Genomic DNA, 21,278 nt, shown 5'->3' with positions numbered 1-21,278 from the left:
AAAAAGAGAGCGTCTTAAAGTGGGAGTGTTTGAGGTAATCTGGCACCCCCGGTGGGCGGAGCCAATCAGACGCTGTTCGCGCTCCGCTATCTTTAGACGTCGGTGGAACTCTTTAAAATGTTCTCGCGAGCCAGCCGTTAGGGCGGGTCGGGTGGCGGTTTGACACGCTCACCGATCACTTAATGCAATAACAACAACGTCGCGAGCTAACCTAGCGGACTGGGTTTGGTATTTTTGGGGCTAAACACCAGAGAACTTTGTTGTGAAATTCACGCGCGGAAGACCGAAAGTTAGCGCGAGCCGAGTTAGATGGAAGTAACTCGCTCTCGCGCCGCAATCGCGTTCTTTCTGGAAACACTTCGCGCGCTTCCCCGTCACGCGGCACGCCGTTAAGATGGCCTCTCGAGCGGGCTTCCCCGTTAACTCCGGGACCCCCGTGAACCCCATGAGCTCGAGCCACCCGGGAGGGATGAGGATGCCGCAGAGCTCGGGTTTCCGAGCGGTGCCCAGCGCGGCTAGCCCGTATCCGGTAAGTGCCGACGTTACCGACTCTCCTCGGTGTCGGAGCGGTTTGCGGACGTTACCGAGCGGGTTTTGGGTTTTTTTGCTGTTTTATCGCCGTTAGCGCCTTGCGTCACAGTCTCCCCTCAGCGCCCGCTTTGTCTAGAAAGTGGCTGGCTAAACTAAGATAGTTGTGGTAGCTAATCACATAGCCGTGCTATCTGCGGGGTGGGTCGTAGTTTGCAAAAAGACGCATTTTCACCAAGTTACCGGGATAAATCAGCATGGTGGTTCGGTCAAATCGAATTGGTATAAATATTTTGGCAACAAATGTAGTATAAATGCCGCTTCTCTGCAGTATAAGTGTTGATTCCAGACACTTCCGCGTTTAAGTGCAGCCATTAGCTTGGTGTTCGCTAGCTAGCTGCGGCTCCTTTGAACAATGCTAATAAGAAATGACGCCCGACGAATTTACTTCATCAGAATAAAAACGATCCACGAAACGGGGAAGACGGCTGTAGCTAATCCTATCTCATTTACGAATAAAGTTACCTAACGTTACAATAGTTGGCTACAGTTCAGCATGAGATTCGTTTTGGCATGTGACTGTTTTGTGAGATGCTGCATCACGTTATGGGCGACTGATTGATGAAAATGACCAGTGAAGGATCATCCTCGAGCCTGTAACGAAAGAGATTTGTGTGTGTGTGTGTGTGTGTGTGTGTGTGTGTGTGTGTGTGTGTGTACAGCGGTCTGTTATGCCACCGAGCCGAACTGTGCCCATGGGCAGCCTGGGGTCGCTGGGCGCCCCTCTGCCAGGGCCGTCTTACAGTGGCACCATGCCCGTGCGTCCCGGGATGCCCCAGACCCCGCTGGACCCTGTGAGGAAGAGACTCCTCCAGCAGCAACAGCAGCAGCAGCAACAGCAATCTTCGGGACTGATGGGTCCCCGAAGAGGGTGAGTGCTAGTTGGCGTTGTGAGATTCAGAGCAGCGCCGCGTTTTGTGGTGTGGCAGCAAAAATGCTGACGAAAGGCAACGGATTTCATGATGCGAAATGTGCTTTATGCTGATCCTGTATTGGGGCTGGCTTTAATGCCAACTATCAAAAGATATGACGCTAATTGCAGTTTGCTAGATTAGTTAATTGAGTTTGCTAGATTAGCAGTTCTTAAAAGGCTATTGCATAGTAGTCTCACTTGTCTCAAATGCATATTTAGTCGTCAGTGCTTTTAGAACGTTGTGCGCCTACAACTTCCTGTATTTGTTCATTCTGAACATGGCTAAAAATCTACTGTTTGCTTTAGCAGTTCAAAAGAATATTTAATCATTAGAGGTTTGGCAGAGACATGTCTGGTATGACGTGGTAATGATGGGAGCTCTTCCCCTCTTCCAGAAAGAATCTCTTTTGTTTCCTCCTGCGTGCGAGCGGGTGGGCAGGTGGTGTGGGCGGGTGGGGGGTATTGCCCTGAAACAAAGGCAGTTTAACTTTCAAGATGTCTCATGGTCTTAGCTGGTGGACTGAGCCACAAAGAAGAGGTGAACTATCTGACGTTTGAAACTAGTTGACAGGAAAAAACAGGTTGCTGTTTTTTTTTTGTTTTTTTAAAGGGTGATTTAGTTGGTCTGCCATTTGTAACCACATGTTGAGTTTTCTCTTGATTGAATTCATGTTGAGGAGCCCAAGAAGATGAATAGGCTACGCATTTAAATGCACTTAGGAAGAATAAACATTTGGAAGTAAGTTGTTGGAGCCTTTTTTTCTCTCCAGATGTTAATAATGTGTGGAACGCTACTTGAGAACACTACAGTGAAGCGGCAGCTGCATGTAATGGCTTCCACCCACAAAACCTGGATCATGTTTATTCAAATCTGGTTCCTCCAGTTTTTGCCGATGACTGACTGTTAGAATGCCTGCATCAACCTGTTTGCTTTATGGCTACAGGGTCAAAAGGCGCAAGATGGCTGACAAAGTCCTCCCACAGAGGGTGAGTTTTAATACTTGTATGACCATCTGTCCACACACTGTATGACCATCTGTCCACACACTGCCCGTCTGCTGAGGTAACTGGGCTTGTGCATGGCTGTGCAGATTCGAGACCTGGTGCCCGAGTCTCAGGCGTACATGGACCTCCTAGCCTTTGAGAGGAAGCTGGACCAGACCATCGCACGCAAGCGTATGGAGATCCAGGAGGCCATCAAGAAGCCCATTACAGTGAAGTTCCTTCCTCGTGCCACTTGGCGAATGGGTGGGGGGTGCCGAAGGTGCAGTGTGTCACCATCGAGAAGGACCGCGTTGAGGGGTGGGGTTAGCCAAAAGACTACACTACAGCCTCTTGCGTTCTGGATTTTCGGGAGAGCATGTTGCGGTTTTTATGGCCTTAACTGGTCACAGGCCCGGATGTAGCTGTATAATCCTCTCTTCCCTTTAAACCCAGCAGAGACGGCTAGCCGATTTTTGGTCCGTGACTGGTTTGTTTCCCCCACAGCAAAAGCGCAAGTTGCGGGTGTATATCTCCAACACCTGCACGCCGGGCAAACTGGAGGGGGAGGAGTCTGAGAAAGTGGCATCGTGGGAGCTCCGAGTGGAAGGCAAACTCCTGGAGGATGTAAGTTAGGGGCTGCATCCTGGACGACTTTCCGTCACTGCACGGCATCTGTTGTGTTTGGTCTCCAAGAGAACAGAGTTCCTTCAAAGCAGGACGTTCCAGGCACAGAGTTGGATGTTAACCACCTGTATATATAGAGTGGGCTCTGTCGTAGCAGTCTGCTGTAGCCTCGCGTTAGCTGCTGCGAGCGTCTGGTCTTCAGTAGGGCTGGAGTTCTCTCAGACATGATGATCTTACAGGGCCAGGCCTCCTCGCCTTCCCTAGCTGATGGGACACCTCTCCAGGCTCTCATAGCTGGGGCTTTTGTCCTTGGTGAACTCAAACCAGATGTGTTTCACATACCCCCCCCCCCTATGAGAAGAAGGGGAGTGTGAAGGGGAATTGCAACGTTTGGTACACCGTGTGAAATGAGTCGTAATGAAGACATGAGCTGTTGAAGGGCAGGGCCCAGTGACTGGCCGAGCAGTAGCCACAAAACGTGCTTTTTTTTTTCTCTCTCTCTCTTCCCCCCCCCCCCCCCCCCCTGGCTCAGAGTTTCAGGCATGTGTGGGATGGAGGGAGTGGTCTAGGGAAGAGAGATGGTTGCGCAAGTGGTGTGTGGGCTGTTTGTGTGTCTGTGAGCTCTCAAAGTTCTCCAGTGTGGTCAGCACAAAACAATGTGGAAATCAACAGCATGAAAACTAGAAACATTAACCACAGTTAACATTCTTGCTCTTGCTCTCTCCCTCCCTTCCTTGCAATCTATTTATTTTTGTTTTCTATCCCACCAACATTAGCCTGGGAAACAGAAGAGAAAGTTTTCATCCTTCTTCAAAAGTTTAGTCATCGAGCTGGACAAGGAGCTGTATGGGCCAGACAACCATCTAGTGGAGGTAAAACCTGCTGCAGTGTCCCTGCTATTGCAGTCTTAATTATTACAGTAATAAGCCTGAAAGCCCAGAACAGCTGCAGGAGTGGTGTGGACCCATGGCCCGATGGGAAGCATCTGTACGTTAGCCCCCTGGTCACACTGTTAGCTGGGGCTTGAATGGTTGTAATTTTTGTGTGTCTCAGTGGCACAGGATGCCCACCACACAGGAGACGGATGGCTTTCAGGTTAAGAGGCCCGGAGATGTCAACGTAAAATGCACTCTCCTCCTCATGCTGGACCACCAGGTAACACGCACTCCCCACACACACAGGCAGAGGTGTTTATGCTTATATACGTGTGTTTTTTTGTTTGTTTGTTTGTTTGTTTTTTTGTTTACATACATTACACACAGTGTACATATCTCTCGCTCTCCTTTCCAGCCTCCCCAGTACAAGCTGGACCCACGGTTGGCACGTCTCCTGGGTGTACACACCCAGACCAGGGCCAGCATCATGCAGGCTCTGTGGCTCTACATCAAGACCAACAAGCTCCAGGATTGCCACGAGAAGGAGTTCATCAACTGCAACCGCTACTTCCGGCAGGTAGGGAGTGGAGGCCTTGTCAGGACGGTCCCGTTTCCTCGTTTTTGTGGGGAGGAGCATATGCATGTTGTTGAGAGGCGGCTGGGTCAGGGGCTGTTTTTGTCTGCGGTGTTCCAGATCTTTGCCTGTCCCAGAATGAGGTTCTCTGAGATCCCCATGAAGCTGGCTGGGCTCCTGCAACACCCCGATCCCATAGTCATCAACCACGTCATCAGGTGGGTGGGTGGGTGGGTGTGTGGGTTGTCATGTCCTCCCCTCCACTGGATCGGTTGGGTTTTTGTTGCTTAAGGTTTGTTCAGCACGGGCTACATCGAGCAGTGTCGTGCGTGGACGCAGTAAGACTCGTGTTGTCCACACTGACGGCGTCTCTGTCCTGTGCCCTTTACTCATGGACAGCGTGGACCCCAACGACCAAAAGAAGACAGCCTGTTTCGACATTGATGTAGAGGTGGACGACCCGCTCAAGAGCCAGATGGCCAGCTTCCTGTCCTCTACCACCAACCAGCAGGAGATCGCCGCTCTGGAGATGAAAGTGTGTGTGTGTGCGTGCGCACGGGAGAGAGTGGGTGGACTTAGAAGGCCAACCTGCACATATCGCTGCACTAATCCACCAATCTGTATAGTTATTATACGTCTGGTGACTTATGGTTCGAATGTGTACGTTGATGGTGCTACGTTGATCTGCTCTTCTGCCCGTGTGAAGTTGACCAGGGTCGGGCTTATTTTATGAGCCCCCACATTCTAAAAGGCGTTGTTGATCTCCCCTTTTGCTGTTCCTGTCCAGATCCACGAGACCATCGAGTCCATAAACCAGCTGAAGACGCAGAGGGACTTCATGCTGAGCTTCAGTAACAACCCCCAGGACTTCATCCAGGACTGGCTGAAGTCACAGAGCAGAGACCTGAAGGTGAGGCCTGTAGTTCTCTGAACCGCTGACACTTGCGTGCATGCGCGCACACACCCCAACGGCAGCAGCGATAATGATAATATTAGCTATATGTGTACATGGTAGCATTTTCAGGCTCAGTGTTGCTTCAGAGTATAAACAAGACAAACGCAATAAAGCAGAAAGAGTCAGAAGATTAAAAAAAGAAACAAAGTCAAAACCCAGCAGTAAGTGTGAGCCAATGCCGCTTTCAGTAACACTTCATGTTACCGGGGCTCTGGTGACTTGGGCCAATAGGAGTTCTTGGCCTCTGACACGGGGGGGTGGCCTTGCGTTCTTGCCCCCTTCAATGGTGTGCTTGCCCACTTTGTTTTTGATTCAGCTGATGACCGACACGGCCGGGAACCCGGAGGAGGAGCGGAGGAGTGCCTTCTTCCAGTCATCGTGGACGCAGGAGGCCGTGAGCCGCTACGTATTCGCCAAGGTATGTGCTGCTGGGCACCGAGTGTTGGACTCGCAGCACAGCTCGGGTCAGGACGCAGTCCGCAGTCTCAATCGGCGTTGATCCCGGAAGCGTTTTCTGGTTCACAGGTCCAGCAGCGTAGACAGGAGCTGGAGCAGGTGCTGGGGATTCGGCTGACCTGAAGCCCATGGCCCTTGGGGTTAGAGCACACCTGGGCTCGGGGCCAAAGACCTGCCATACCCTACGGACGGGACGGGCAACAGGTGCTCACTCCAGTCCTGCTAACTCCAGCAGCAGAGAAGGCTTCGGCCCAGGAGGGCTTCTTCAAACGGTGTCACCAGATGACTCTACTGGAACCAGCATGATTATGCATCTTGTTTTTGCTTTTGTTTTTTGTTTGTTTTTCCCTGCCTTATTCTTGTTTTTCATACGTAGCTTCATTGTAATTTTCAGCAGGTCCAAACCAGAGCCATCGCTTTCTAAGGAGAGGGCTGGCTGAGTTCCGGTCTGGAGCTTTTTGGGGGTGGGGGGTTTGTGTGACGTGTTTTCTGGTCCCTTTAGGAGGCGTCAGGTATCAACTCTAATGGGCTGTTTAAAACTGTTGGAACTGTTGGAGTTGGCCGGAGTTTTCACTGCCTCCTGAGAATTTTCTTGGACCACACGTGTCGTGTTTTTGAAAGCTCTTCTAATTTTATCAGATCCATCAAGCCATAAATGGCTTTTGTTCCCATTTGTATTTTTTCACCTGCAAAAGGAAAACCAAATCTCAGCTTTTGTATTACGATTATAGGACACAGACGTAGAATGACTTAGCATAGGTACGACCCTTCTGGCGAATTATATGTATCGAATATAGAACGCAACATGGATACAGGTATCTGTGTCCGTTGATCTCTGAGAAAGATGCCGCCGACATGCGTTTCAGAGCCACAGTTTGGCCAGTCCAGTGTACGCTCGACTGCCTAGTTGCTCGGAGCGCAGTCTCCTGGATTCCCGGTGTGTTTACAGGCTCTTTTGCGTCGTTAGGGTATTTTACTGTGGCAGTTGTCACCGTAGCTGCGACTACAGAGGCTTTCTACTAGTTTTGGTAATAAGTGAGTAGGATTCTAAGCCATTTCAAAATTAATGTTGAGGAATGTCTTCACACTTTAATTTTCAAATTAAAGCCATTTTTTGTGTGTTTACAGGCAGAAATGTGTGAATGAATGATTGGTGTGCAATTTCACTTCATACATTCCAAATACCAGATAAGCCATTGCTCTTTTAACAGATTGGCAGAGATTGGCTCAAGGGGTAAGAGAGTTGATTTTAATAGATGACCCAGGCACTTAAGTCATTATTAAAATGTTTGTTTTACAAGTACTTTCAAATCTCAATCTGAGTAGAATGAATATATATTTTTTTGTCTTTATACATGTTTATGTAAAGAGAAGGTGACAGTGACATTCTTGAAGTCTGCTGTGACATTTTATAACCAGTTGAGTGGATTTAAATGGTTTAAAAGGAAAATGCATGTATCCTAGCTTTTGTTTTCAAGCAAATGCTTTTTATACTTTTTTTTACTGGGCATTCTATTGATATTTTGTACAATAAAATTGTCTGCCAGCACCTTTTTAAGTCATTGTTTCATTTCTAATACCTTTCACATAAAACTAACTTTCGGTGTGTACCCCCCCCCCTCCCCCCAAAAAAAAAAAAATTTCTTAAACAATCATTTCCTTTCTTGACGAGTGAAACTATTGTTACTTGTACAAAAGTGGCTGGCTGTATTCTTGAAACGCGGAAACAGGCGCGTTTGCGCTCCGTGCGTCCCATGCACCCTACTGGAGGATCTCCGCACGCCTCCGTTTCAGACCGTGACGGGGGCCCGCAGAAAAGCGAAGCACTGGTGATGCATCGCCGCCTGGCCAAACGGGTCCGGTTCTCCCCGTCTGTCTCGGTTTACAGCGTAGGGCTTGGCTCTGCTTGCTCAACTTTACGGAGAGCGGGCTTGAGCAATATTGCCGTATGTGGATTTGTTCGCCTGACCGAACATGAGGATTGACGAGATTACTGACAGAGGAGCACTGGCTAAATAAAGCATTTTTGTTTTAATTCCTGATTTATTAATGAATCCATTCATTATTTTAACCCCATTACATTTTAAATACATTTTATTTAATTCCGTTTAAGATTCTGGGAAGTGATCTCGGGTATGAGAAAGGTGCTATCTAAATTAAGCTTCATTTTAATTCTCAAAGCACAGAGCTAATTAATTTTAACGATCTTGTGATTTTTTTTTTTTTTTCAAAACAAAAAAAACTGGCTACTCGTTTTGAACTGCGAAGGTAAACCATGGTGAAGGTCTCAAACGAACATGTGAAAAGGTTGAAATGCTCCGTAAAGGTGTGCGGCGCCGTATGACTGTAGGATCGCACACCGACGACGCGCAGATATCTCGGAGGAAGTCGCGTCAGCTCCGTGTTTCCAACATGGCGTTAGATGGAATCGACCATGTAAGGCATTCTGCTTTCTACGGAATTAAACCGCTACCGGTTTGGCTGGAATATGGTTGTTTTGCGGTTCACGTTGCCTAAGTCGGTAATGGTCCGCATCTGTGTAACGGAAGAGACGTTTCGGCGTGGTCCTTTTAGCCTTATAGGGAGACTTGAAGAGACTGCTGTCTCATTGTTGGCCCTAACCAGCTAGGTTAGCCTAGCCATGCTAGCTAACGGCACTTAGCTGCAGGGAAAGGGAACATTTAAAACTGCCTTTCCCCTTAGTGTCGGTGTTCACACGCTAACCATGTCGTTTTTTATTCTCTAAAAACGGGTAATGCCAATAACTGCTCGTTTGCGCATTTGGCATTTGTACAAACAGCCTTGTTGGCAGACCGAATCTACCTTATTAGCTAACGTTAGGGCAGATTTGATTCGGCTAAACTAGCAACGCTACTGTTGTATTTTCATATGCGTGTCAATCGTCAGATATCCAACGCAGACTGACTGTTTTTTATCTTCGTCACAGCAAATGGACTTGGAAGACAGTAGAGGAGGCTCTGGTCTCCGGCAGTATTACCTGTCCAAAATTGAAGAACTACAGGTGAGGAAATTTAAGATGGTAAGAGAGTTAACTATTCTACTGCTAAACAAGGGATCGACTTGAAGTTACGCCTTTCTGTATCAAAGTAGCATCAAAGCATCAGTGTCAACTCTGTCTTATTTTTGTGTACTCTCACTTGCTATATGTAAACAAAATTTAAATCTTGTTTTCTTTCTGTAGCTGACAGTGAATGAGAAAAGCCAAAATCTCCGGCGTCTGCAGGCCCAGAGGAACGAGTTAAACGCTAAAGGTCAGTCTCTTCCCAAAACTGTCCACGAATACTGGCGCACACCAATGGTTCCAAGTGCTAGTTGCTAGTGGTCGCAACCACGGTGTTGCATCTGTACGTGATTTGTGAAGCGTGCGTTGTCTCCACAGTGCGTCTCCTGCGTGAGGAGCTGCAGCTGCTGCAGGAGCAGGGCTCCTACGTGGGAGAGGTGGTTCGCGCTATGGACAAGAAGAAGGTCCTGGTTAAGGTGTGCCACGCCGACACTTTCTCACGCTCGTGCCTTTGGTTTCTCGCTGCTTCCTAACGTAGCAGTTCAGAAGCTGTGCTCCACTGAGAAGTGTTACTTCAAATGTTCATATGCACTTTTCTGTGCATCTGTGTGTGTGCCGTGTAGGTCCACCCTGAAGGGAAATTCGTTGTGGACGTGGACAAGAACATTGACATTAATGATGTGAGTGCTCCCATTTCTATGCTGATTGCTGGACTTTTACTGTAGCTCTTTTCCGTGCTGGCAAACACAATCTTGTTTATTTTTCGTGATGCCTCAGCTCACGCAAGTTTGAGCACCCTGACCCTGCCTTCCAAACAGGTGACCCCCAACTGCCGTGTAGCACTTCGCAACGACAGTTACACCCTCCACAAAATCCTGCCCAACAAAGTGGACCCACTGGTATCCCTGATGATGGTCGAGAAGGTTCCTGACTCCACGTACGAGATGATTGGTGGCCTGGACAAGCAGATTAAGGAGATCAAGGAAGTGATCGAGCTGCCCGTCAAGCACCCGGAGCTGTTCGAGGCTCTCGGAATAGCACAGCCTAAGGTGGGCCGCCCAAAGGTTAAGGCTGTGCAATAAAATGATGACTGTCACAATCAAGCCTTTTTTTCTCAAAATTGGTTACAAGTCACGTGTTTTTGTTAGCCATGTCATTTGGGTATCAGCATAGACCAGAATAAACTTTTTTTTTTTCCCTTTAGGGTTCAATATTCTTCAAAAAAATGAGCATCCAAAAATGTAGTAGTAATCAAATTATATGGAAAAGTCCTATCATACCTAGGTAATGTACAGAAGGACTTATTTTCCATCAGATTACACAAGACTTTGTGTCAGAGCTGCAGAATTCTTATCTTTTGAATCTTTTGACTGTCAGCATCTGATCTTGTTTAGTGCTCAGTGTAAAAGAAACTAAGTGTTGTTCCTGCCATGTCCTGCAGGGGGTGCTGTTGTATGGCCCTCCGGGCACGGGGAAGACCCTTCTGGCGAGAGCCGTGGCTCACCACACGGACTGCACCTTCATCCGAGTGTCTGGTTCCGAGCTGGTGCAGAAGTTCATTGGCGAGGGTAGGTTTGAGGGGGCATGGTACGCTGGCCACAGCTGTACTGGGAAGAGTGCCATGTGCCTGATTTTTGCTCAAGGTCCACATGCCATTTTAGGGTTAAGGAATGTACCAACTGAGATTGCATGTCCCTCTCGTACTGTAATCGTCTTTGTCCTATTGGGGACGCGGATGGTGCAGGTGCGCGGATGGTGCGTGAGCTCTTCGTCATGGCCCGTGAGCACGCACCCTCCATCATCTTCATGGACGAGATCGACTCGATCGGCTCATCGCGTCTGGAGGGCGGATCGGGCGGAGACAGCGAGGTGCAGAGGACCATGCTGGAGCTTCTCAACCAGCTGGACGGCTTCGAGGCCACCAAGAACATCAAGGTGTGTCTGTGTGGGTGGGTGTGCGCGCATCAGATTGAGCACAGCTCAGAATGCTTAGACAAGCCGCTGAGTGTCTTTTACCAAGTGACCGGCATGTAATGCACTACATTTGAAGTCACCACATACAAGGCCTAAGGGAGAAGTCAGATTTCATTTCCATTTTTTATGAATGAAGTGTTGTCCAGTTACTGCATTTGACCCCTGCGTAACCTTTCGCTGCAGGTCATCATGGCTACCAACCGAATCGACATTCTGGACTCTGCTCTGCTTAGACCGGGTCGCATTGACAGGAAGATAGAGTTCCCCCCTCCCAATGAGGAGGTCAGTGTCTCTCTCTCTCTCTCTCACACACACACACACACACACACACACACACACACACACACACACACACACACACACACACACACACACACCCCCCTACCCCTCTACCTACCTTGCACTCGTGCACTCACATTCAATGCCATCACAATCGCCAGGCCCGTCTGGACATCCTGAAGATCCACTCCCGCAAGATGAACCTGACACGGGGCATCAACCTGCGCAAAATTGCTGAGCTGATGCCAGGTGCTTCGGGGGCAGAGGTCAAGGTGAGCTTTTCCCCAGCCCTCCACCCTACATTGCCCATTCTACATTTTGCCTCTTGGACACATTTTCGAAGATAACGTCACACAGGTCAAGAGGAAACAGCAACACAGGGTTGTTGGCAAGAGTGTTATAGTTAGGCCGAATGCTGTGCTAGTGAGCCAGGAGAAGAATTGGCGTTCTCTGAAGACACCTCTCATGCAAGCACTGATGCTTTGCAGCACCAGAAACAAATCAAACCAGTCCTGCAGCTCTAACATTTGAGGCTAACGCGTAGCCCAAGTGTTTGGCGTCGATGTAGCAAGCCCACTGGCTGGTCGCAGCATTTGCTCACTAGCTTGTGTCCCGTAGGGAGTTTGCACGGAGGCTGGCATGTACGCCCTGCGTGAGAGGAGGGTCCACGTCACCCAGGAGGATTTCGAGATGGCTGTTGCCAAGGTAATGTTGTGTGCCACTTTAGAAATGAGCTACGAATGAGTGCCGCTGAAACTGTCCCCCCCCACACACACACACACACGCGCAGATGGCCTGCAGAATGGTTGCTTCAGTGGTGCTCATCAAAACAGAACCTTTCTAGCAGGGTCAGTCTGTAGAGGATCTGGCTGTAGCCGTTATGTTGCTGCGTAACTGTAACGGGATTAATGGAATTCTACACTGTTCTCCACTGGCAGGTGATGCAGAAGGACAGCGAGAAGAACATGTCTATAAAGAAGCTTTGGAAGTAGATGCCACAGCTACCTCCTTGCTGCCTCACATCTTCTCATGTGTTTCCCTTTTTGACTTGGTTTATAGTTGTTGTTATCTAAATTTATTTTAAATAAATGGTGTAGCCCGCTGAGATATGGACTATAATTTGTCTCCCTCGTCTTTAGATGTATGCTCTTAAAACATGTATTTCCTCTTTCAGCCCTCACAGGGATTCGGACTAATATCTGTGCTCCGATTCAACATTTAATCGTGTCTGTGACTACCACATTTAATTTGGACTACTGTAATCTCCCTGGAGATGTTTCTCACTGGTGGTTTTGCGTACGTAAACAATCTCCAGTTGGTCCAGAATGCAGTACCTTATTCAGAGCCAGAACATTAAAAAACATTCGCCTTAGTTTGGCGCTAGGACTAAGTGAAATTCCACACTGATAACGAAATGGTGCTATAATGGACCAGCAAAGCTCCCAATGGGCTTCCTCATCTAAATCGGCCTTCTGCTCCTATCGGGTGCTAAGGTTTCGTTGTTGACCAGTTCCTGTTTGGTCAGTGGTAGCCATGTCAAGGTGTTTTGTGGTGAAAGAGTTTGAGTCTCTGTGGTTTGTATAGACTACAGTTTCTTATTGTTTCCCAATACAAAATGAGTCAGGTGGAAGAAATGAGTGGTATACAGGAGAAAATTTGATTTCGTTTCCCTTCAGTGTTTTGTTCTACGACCTAATTGCTGCCTACCCTGTAGCTCATTGTCAATGTCTATCATTTCAACACATTTTCCTGTACTTGCACAAATCTGCACGAAGCCTAAAATCTGTGGAAGTTCAAGAAAAGTTGTAAACGTGACTGAGAATGAAAGGTTGAAACACTAGAGCAAAGCAATCAAAAAACAGCAATTCTGATTTTTGAAGGTTTGTGGTGCAGGTCTTTGCTGTTGCTGTAAGCCACTGTGGCACTTGTGAAAGTCCACATTGCGGCTTTGGTAATACCACAAATCCTCCTCTCTGGAAAAGTAATCCCATACCAAGAGCGTTTTTTGCTTGAACGTGTGTTTTATGCCCCAACAACTCCCTAAATACATTTTGAGTTTGTCATTGTTTTTGTACAGTGAATTGTCTAAATGAACCTTTTGTTTCCAATGCAGTAGATCAGTTTGCAAAAACACTAGAATGCGCCTTTAATGTAGTGTTTCTCAACCCAGTCTGCTACCTTCACAACATGGTCCATGTTTGTCCCCTAACCAAGTACACTTGCGACAAGTATTCCCTGTACTTGATTAATCTACTCCAGTTGAGAAGCTGCTTCAACATGTCTAAACATTTACACATGAATATCTCAAAATTACATAATGGCCTGTGGTGTATGAAATCGTGAGGCTCTACCCTGTCATTTATTGCTGTCTACACCCAAGAAAGAATGTGGGTCAAAAGACAAGAGCACCAGTCACTTCAACTGTCTCCCACCAGTGCTTATCCGACCTCTGGTCACCTGCTCAAAGTCCTCCAGCAGACACTGGAAACATTGTTGCCACACCTGACGTGACCTAAGAACCTGCGTCTTCAGCCGTCTTGAAACAACAAAAGGACGCCTGTTTAATGTAAGTGTTTGTCTTCTTAGTGTGCAAAGATTGCAAGATTTGTCTTCTTAATGTGGTGATATTGTAAGATTTGTCAAGTTAATGTGAGTTTATCATATTTGTAGACAGTTGATTTAAATAAGCACTGCTTAACGGGCAGGAGTTATGGTGTTAACTTGAAAAGGATCACTCATTCTGTGCACTAATTCAATATACGAGTATCTATAAACTGCTTGGTGAAACCACCATGGCATCTGCATTCACCTCTGAATTATGGGAGTGGGAGGTAAATGTGAGCTGATTTTTCTAGTGGATTTTTTTTTTTCGTTCAGTGAAGCGGGTGAATATATTCATATTTGTGTCACAAAAGAAAAGGTTTAACCCTGTACTCAGCTGAATTCCCCTGAAGGCAGGTGTTCTGGTAACATCAGATGAGGCAAGCTTGCCTTGAGGGCGGTTGCTTTCCTTGGGGGCCTGTTCCTCTCTTCATGTACCTAAAAGCCACTGATTATTTTCTGCTGTCAGAAGAGTCAGGGATCTTCCTCGGATGTGGCGAACAGTGCTGTGACATGAAGTGCCTCAGAGGAGATGTTGAACACACCAATATTGTATCAGTTATTTTATTATTATTTTTAAGGTGAAGCCTCTGATACTGTGTAGGTCCCTGAAACGCCCTTTGAAGTGTGAAGCTCTCCTGGGCCTAGCCCAGAAACCCTGTGTTGTATTTTTAAGGAAACGTCTGTTTTCTGTTTCTTTTTTAGAGAGCAAAAGCAACTATCATGGACATAACAGGCTACATTGTGTAAGCTTGCATACTGCGTAATCTGTTTCCCGAAAGCATACGCTAAATTAGAATGGACTAATCATAACCATGGATGTAAGGGGAATTCATTTTTCTGCACTGATCTGGTAGCTCAGATATGATTTGATTTTGCTCTGAATATACAATTGAGCCTAATAAGATATAATAACATAAAAATGCTCCTGATTTAGCTGATTAATATCTTCATAGCTCATTAATTGGCTGTTTGGGTTTTTTTCGCAACAGTGATCTGAATTGTGTGTGCTTGTCTGCTGTGGCTTCCATAAACATATGCATGATAACACTTTGATGCTGTACTCTGGATTTGAACTGGATTGAGTTACGATTGAATTTTAAAGTACCCCAAAACGAGGTTACTGTGTCATATCTGTGGTCATTTCCAAACAGCTTTAAGTGTGTGAAATTGACCCTTTTATATACCTCTCTGTTTCAAATCCAAAATACTGGAATACAAAGCCACAAACAAAGAAGAATGCGTTGAATCCCAGGTGTAGCTAGACAGTATCTGCACCGCGGCTGGGGGGGGGTGTGCATTTCCACACCACCTTGTTGACGTCTGAAGCTGCTGCTCCCACGGCGGTGCGACATGAAAGTCTCTTTCCCACCACGCGCAGATACATAATTCCCCTGGTGGTTCTCCTCGGCGTCTTGCTCATGCTGAAGTTCTGCTGTGCACTGTGCTCCTGCATGGACGATCCGATTGACACATTGAGAACTCAGGAGCACCCAAGCGTCTACGTCATCCCCATCTCCGCAGATCAGGCGGAGTACGACGGCTCAGACCAGGACTCTGTGGAGGTGGATGCGAATGCGCCACCTCCGTATGACTCCCTGGACCCTCCACCGCTATACTCGGAGGTGAGTGGAGCCCCATGCAGAGAGTCAGCCATCTCTACCAAGTTACATCCACCTTCTTTAAACTAAGCCATTAAGGGCACAGGGTGTCTAGTGCATGTGTGCCGAGGACTGAATTAGAACATAAACATGGACCGTCTGTCTGGTGATTTAAAGAGGTTGAGACACACCAGTTTAAAGCAGTTCCTCACTCAGCGTTAGCCATTACCCTGTAAGAGCTGGTGTGATCTGGTGAACCTGATCTCATTTGCATTGTGCTATATGGATCCCTGATCGATGCCTTTTCATCGAGACACAGCTGAAAACGGGCACAGATTCCCTGAGCAATTGCTCAACAGGGCATGTGATGTTCTGCCCTTTTCTCCACAGTGGAAGTGGAACCTTCCGAAAGCGGAGCCACCAGCATACGCCGACCTGGAGTTCACAGCCACTGCGCTAGAAACCGGGCCAGGTGTTGCTTCGACTCCAGACATGCAACACGTCTCCTGGAACGAACTATAAACAGTATTAGGCCTTCTGGAACGAAGCATAAAAAACCAACCAGATAATAGTTGTGATGGAAATGTACATTTACCTAAACCTTTTTCCTCATAAAACATTATTTAATCTGTGAATTTTTTTTTATGTCTAGCATTATAGCTATCTTTACACTGAGTATGCACTGCATGTTGCCAATGTGAAAAGTTTACAATTATAGTTCTAATTTATTATACTTCAGAATAAAAGGTCTGCAGATCTCATACTGGGTCGGTCCAGACTTTGTATGATCCTCGATCATGTAAGTGTTTTATGTATTTCTGATGCCTTGTAGAAAAACATGTGAAGGCACTTTAAACCTTTTCATTATGACTATGCTAAAAAGGAAGTGAATGCCACGTATCGCTGCCTCCCGTCATCTGAGATTTGTCAGGAAGTCATTAACATTTACAAGACACATATGAAACCTTATCAGAGATAAAAGAAAACTTTACCTTAGTAATGACCGATGACAGGAATGGAACATTTACCAAAGCCCTGTGCAGGAAGACTTTATTGGAGTTAGCAGTAGCGTGATAGAGGCTTGCTGAGGCTGAGAACAGGAACTACCAGGGTTCACTTGAGATCTACTACTGTAAACAGTGTCAAAGATTCACATCCAGCTACACGTTATAACAACGTTTATGGAGCCATTACTACCTTAAAGAATTCAATGATTTGGCAATGCTGAAAAACACTTAAATGCTTGATTCTATATGACATATTTGTTCAATAACAGCTTGTCTGTTAATCAGTAAACAGTATAAACATAAACAGTATAGACATAAATATCTATTATGATTTTTGAGATACCAGAGTTGAGCAAAAACAGTAAACAGTTACAAAATAGGCTATAGCGATAACAATACACTTTTGACTTTTTTCAAAAGCCCATGTTGTTGAGTAAACTGTTCCGATTGCTGTACTGTTCATTGATTACAGTGGCTATGTCCTGTCTTCTGAAAAAGCTGTTCCATAACCTCCATAACCTTTTTTAACGTCACTTATGGCACATGTGCGGCTGGCTGCAGAGATAAGTGGAGCAGTGGATTCTTGAAAGCAGACACTTCATACGATTTAGTTCAAGACTAGATTTAATCTGTCTAGCAAAGGAGCAAGAACATGGATAAAATATTCACATTCCCACATGAATGGAAACCAAACGATTCGCATCAAAAGTATAGAACAATGGAAGGAAGACCAGAGATAAACCGCTCAGCCTGTGATGACAGACTGGTAGTTTTAGCTAGATATTTTTGCCACTTCAGCTTTAAAGTTCCCTTGAAGTGGACGCTCTATCTGTCTAGGAATACATCAGAAAGAGGGACTGTGTATGCAATGATGTAAATAAAGACATTTTTATTACCAACAGCATTCTGGGGGAAAAAGCCTAGTGACAACCTTTAAGTATCTAGGCCTACAGTAAAGATATTATTTACATTTGTATTAGAAATAACTGCAAAAAAAATTAAAAAAAAAATGAACGGGTCAAGCCACGCAGTCAGAATACAGAGGAACTGTAGTGTTTGAGTAGTTAATTTTACTAGTTCCTGTAGCTCACTTGGTAGAGCGTTGCGGTTGTGGGCTGGGGGTTTAAATTTCCAGGGACTGCACGCAATGCCTGTATTGTTGTACCTTCTATAATAGGCAAACTGTTCTGGAATAGTGTTTATCAAATGGTGTCAATGCTAAGAAAAAGCAAAGAGCTACTCAAGGTCATTTCATAATGTTCAAGTTTATTACATTCATGACTAAATGTAATTTTGACTCACTCATCCTATCATAAAATCAAATGAAAGCGTATCTTTTCGGTCAACAGCAAGTAGATTCTGTTTAATTTAAAAAAAAAACACACAATCATATCTGTGGTTTGCTTTGGTGTATCAAATGATTTGTTGAGGTCATGTCACAAAATTATGGTGGAGTTCTCAGGATACTTATTGCTGCTTCTTTTCTCAAATGGAACACACTTTTGATCTAGGTGTCGTCTCTTGTAAATGTTTGATAATCTCCAGATATTTACAGTCAGCGTGAAGGAAATCTAAACCACAACATGTACAGAAGTATTTTCAAGACATATTCCATCTTCATGATTTCAAAACTACACGAATCCCATAAATAACTGCCGTTTGAAATGAAAACCACAACTTTGGAGTGCTAAAACAAGTATTCCAGATCACAGCATCTGTACAAATATACAGTTCTGACTACTCACATGTACTGTACCTTCATAAAAACACTGACGTATATTTCATTTTCTCTTCTTTGTAAGGTAATAAATGTTATTTTTTAATGACATTTCATCTGGTTCTATGCAGCAACCTACATGAGGTGCCCGGATCAAATCGGATGGACAGTCCCCCTGAACTACCTGCCGTCGCCCTCACGATGCTTGCGTTCACGATGATGACCGATGGTTGCATTAACGATGATGAAGGCCTCAGTGATGCACTGGCCCCTGCAGGGCATCTGCGGGCATCTTTCAACTGTTCGCTGCTCTGCTATCTTTAAAACCAGCTGGGCTCCGCATGGTCATGCCATGCGTTTCTTACGAAGACCCCCTACTTCCACTGAAAGTCTCTGACACTCAACGCCTCCTTGGACCTCGTCCGCTTAACCGAGCGGGGCTCAGAAAACCCAGCTCACGGGGACCCACTGGTGATCGAGGGTCAGTCTCTCTAGCGCCACCTTCAGCCTTCGGTAGGCGCCGTCCAGGTTGTCGTTAACAATGGTGAGGTCAAAGTAGTGGCCGTACGCCCCCTTAATCCTCTCACTCTCATCCACCGTCCTCTTAAGCTCAGAGTCCTACAGACAGAAGGGGGGGGGGGGGGGGTGAAGATCACATTTTTTACACGACAATGATCAGTCTGTTTTGATGCAACTGCAAATTCTCATCTACCACAATTGAACATGAAGTAAACAACGCTAACGGTAATTGCGATGAGCATGGCACATAAAACTCACGGGATGGGAAAAGTTTTTGAATCCAATGCTCAAAAATATCGCTGGATGAATATGCACAGCAGAAAGACATCTGGGGCAAGGAAGCACCCCGGACCCGAGCTCCACGGTGTGGCTGCACTCACGGCCGTGGCATTCACTACCTACGGTACCCTAAACGTTGCTACCCTGCACCGAAACCCGCCTTCCAGGTACGCTGATATACGTTCTTTCAAGGGATTTTCTGACACGTTAAATATGTCAACTAGTAAACAAATATTCAATATTGTATTTGTTCAAATAAAATAAGGCACTATTCCACATTTCCGCTGAATGTTTTGTACGAAGTTCTTTTTCCCCAGCTAGCCGTTATCTTATCTAGAGCAGCGATGTTTATGGACTTGATTACTGTAGACATGGACAGGAGTTTGTATGTGAAGGGTCGCCTCTAAAAGGCAACCTGCTCCACAGCCAATCAGGCTGTGTGTGAGAAATTAGGCACTTGATCCGTAAAGTGAACAAAGATCCCGTTGGGATAGATATCTGTAGTGCACTTACTTTGCCACAGTGCAAAAATGGATCTAATTTAGCTGAGAGAGAAGCGATTGTTCCATGTTGTGCTTGGAATAACGTGAGCCGGGCTTATTTTGAAGGGCTGACGTGCCCAGGTTAGGAGAGCAGGATGAACCTCAGTATATGTTGCGTATTGAGGTCAGTTGATGGGAAGGTATGCTGTGACCCCACTGGAAAAGGCAGCTTTAAACATCAGTTATAACTGCTTCACTGCAACAGTGAGCTAAGGAGGATCTGGGGGGGTAACTGCTATGTGTTTCGTGATGAGGTGCAAGATTGTGAGTGTAACGTTTGGAGAAGAACATAGAAGGTGGACACGTCTGATGAAATTGGCACCAAAATCAAATTTTTCCCTAGTGTCTAAACACCATCTTTGTTTAGTAAAAGTAACCTCCAGGATTTATATGCTTTATGAAGAATGTAAAAAAACCCAAAACCAAACAGTGGATATTAGAGAATAACTGGTAACCTTAATAAAACCAATTTGATCCAGTGACGTATCAACCAGATCTGACCCCAGTTCAACAGCTAGCTAGTCATTTTTTCAAATCGTTTCATGTCAGCAGTTAAAAGAGAGACTGGGGGTAAGAACAGTTCTTGTCTGCATCTCTGCCAGGTTTCAGTAGAGGTGTGCAGGTTTCTCACAGGGACTCTGGCACAAAATGGTCTTACATGTTATGAAACAACAGGGATGCAGAACACAGCTGGGAAACCCCAGGGTCTGGGGGCACCTTGCTTTTTTGCACTGGGAAATTCAACAATTTGCGACATCAATTTGAAATGATGGCTCTCCTCCTGCTACTTTGGGGAAGTGCTAGAAACCCTCGGTTTTAAGAGTTATGTGTTTAAATGTTAAGCTTGGTTGGAAACGTACCGTGAGCTGTTTGGTGATGACACCGGCCTCGATGGCAGACCTGTTCATGTCCTTGAGTACTTCAAAATCAGGTGCTTCGATGAACACGACGAACGGGAGGAACTCAGAAGTGCGTAGGACTTTGAGAGCCTGCAAAAGAACAACCACAGCACTCGATTACTGTCGAATGGACCTGACGTCCACAGCTCACGATCGCGGTCACATAGACCTGACGTCCACAGCTCACGATCGCGGTCACATAGACCTGACGTCCACAGCTCACGATCGCGGTCACATAGACCTGACGTCCACAGCTCACGATCGCGGTCACATAGACCTGACGTCCACAGCTCACGATCGCGGTCACTTAGACCTGACGTCCACAGCTCACGATCGCGGTCACATAGACCTGACGTCCACAGCTCACGATCGCGGTCACATAGACCTGACGTCCACAGCTCACGATCGCGGTCACATAGACCTGACGGCCACAGCTCGAGATCGCGGTCACATAGACCTGACGTCCACAGCTCACGATCGCGGTCACATAGACCTGACGGCCACAGCTCGAGATCGCGGTCACATAGACCTGACGTCCACAGCTCACGATCGCGGTCACATAGACCTGACGTCCACAGCTCCCGTTCGCGGTCACTTAGACCTGACGTCAACAGCTCACAATCGCGGTCACATAGACCTGACGTCCACAGTATGCCATCACCGATGAACAGACATCACCGACAACAACAAAACACGATCACTGACAAATTTCCTACAAAAATAAACGTCCACAGCACACTAAATGAAATAAATCTTTGGTAGTTATTTCTGAGAATCATGAACCTCTGATTTGGCGACATGTGCCAGGCATTCTGGGTTTTGCATTAATCAGCTTATCAGGTTATTAGCAGACAGAAATCGGTGTAGTA

The 21,278-nt window shown here is 46.3% G+C and overlaps 4 protein-coding genes across 11 annotated transcripts in view; 3 read left to right on the top strand and 1 right to left on the bottom strand.

Moving 5' to 3' along the window:
* The first annotated feature begins 139 nt into the window (after positions 1–139).
* Positions 140–7,518, top strand: smarcd2 (SWI/SNF related BAF chromatin remodeling complex subunit D2). The gene is made up of 13 exons (XM_027009209.3): positions 140–529; positions 1,251–1,459; positions 2,446–2,488; positions 2,593–2,715; positions 2,990–3,109; positions 3,886–3,981; positions 4,163–4,264; positions 4,400–4,561; positions 4,679–4,776; positions 4,958–5,093; positions 5,346–5,468; positions 5,830–5,931; positions 6,039–7,518. Exons 1-13 carry the CDS (start codon positions 395–397, stop codon positions 6,090–6,092), a joined length of 1,503 nt encoding a protein of 500 aa, XP_026865010.2. The 5' UTR covers positions 140–394; the 3' UTR covers positions 6,093–7,518.
* Positions 7,519–8,260: 742 nt separating this feature from the next.
* Positions 8,261–12,363, top strand: psmc5 (proteasome 26S subunit, ATPase 5). Of its 2 annotated transcripts, none has more exons than XM_081697317.1 (12): positions 8,261–8,405; positions 8,917–9,009; positions 9,172–9,241; positions 9,370–9,467; positions 9,615–9,671; positions 9,810–10,040; positions 10,433–10,559; positions 10,736–10,926; positions 11,149–11,247; positions 11,406–11,516; positions 11,863–11,949; positions 12,183–12,363. In XM_081697317.1, the coding sequence occupies exons 1-12, from the start codon at positions 8,283–8,285 to the stop codon at positions 12,234–12,236; spliced, it is 1,341 nt and encodes a 446-aa protein (XP_081553443.1). In that variant the 5' UTR covers positions 8,261–8,282; the 3' UTR covers positions 12,237–12,363. The 2 variants fall into 2 exon arrangements, with proteins under 2 accessions (XP_081553443.1, XP_026865026.2); XM_027009225.3 differs by having other exon boundaries at positions 8,263–8,405; positions 8,917–8,991.
* Positions 12,364–12,511: 148 nt separating this feature from the next.
* On the top strand, positions 12,512–17,557 carry LOC145651285 (uncharacterized). Of its 3 annotated transcripts, none has more exons than XM_081697318.1 (4): positions 12,512–13,810; positions 14,551–14,591; positions 15,227–15,470; positions 15,837–17,557. In XM_081697318.1, the coding sequence occupies exons 2-4, from the start codon at positions 14,569–14,571 to the stop codon at positions 15,966–15,968; spliced, it is 399 nt and encodes a 132-aa protein (XP_081553444.1). In that variant the 5' UTR covers positions 12,512–13,810; positions 14,551–14,568; the 3' UTR covers positions 15,969–17,557. The 3 variants fall into 3 exon arrangements, with proteins under 3 accessions (XP_081553444.1, XP_081553445.1, XP_081553446.1); XM_081697319.1 differs by having other exon boundaries at positions 15,069–15,470; XM_081697320.1 differs by lacking the exon at positions 14,551–14,591.
* A 142-nt stretch (positions 17,558–17,699) lies between these two features.
* The window catches only part of mpp2b (MAGUK p55 scaffold protein 2b), a 54,947-nt gene continuing 51,368 nt past the window's right edge, over positions 17,700–21,278 (bottom strand). For all 5 annotated transcript variants that reach the window (XM_035533425.2, XM_081697316.1, XM_081697315.1 and 2 more), the window contains 2 exons: positions 20,371–20,499; positions 17,700–18,788 (listed from right to left, as the gene is read on the bottom strand). In XM_035533425.2, coding sequence (XP_035389318.1) covers positions 18,612–18,788; positions 20,371–20,499 — 306 coding nt within the window. In that variant the 3' untranslated portion in view covers positions 17,700–18,611. The remainder of the gene's footprint in view (positions 18,789–20,370; positions 20,500–21,278) is intronic.

This window comes from Electrophorus electricus, chromosome 15 (genome assembly GCF_041902795.1).
Source record: "Electrophorus electricus isolate QZ-2024a chromosome 15, ASM4190279v1, whole genome shotgun sequence".
In the NCBI taxonomy this organism is placed as follows: Eukaryota; Metazoa; Chordata; class Actinopteri; order Gymnotiformes; family Gymnotidae; genus Electrophorus; species Electrophorus electricus.
Note: the sequence above shows the minus strand (reverse complement) of the source record. Positions and strands in the feature narration are given on the sequence as shown.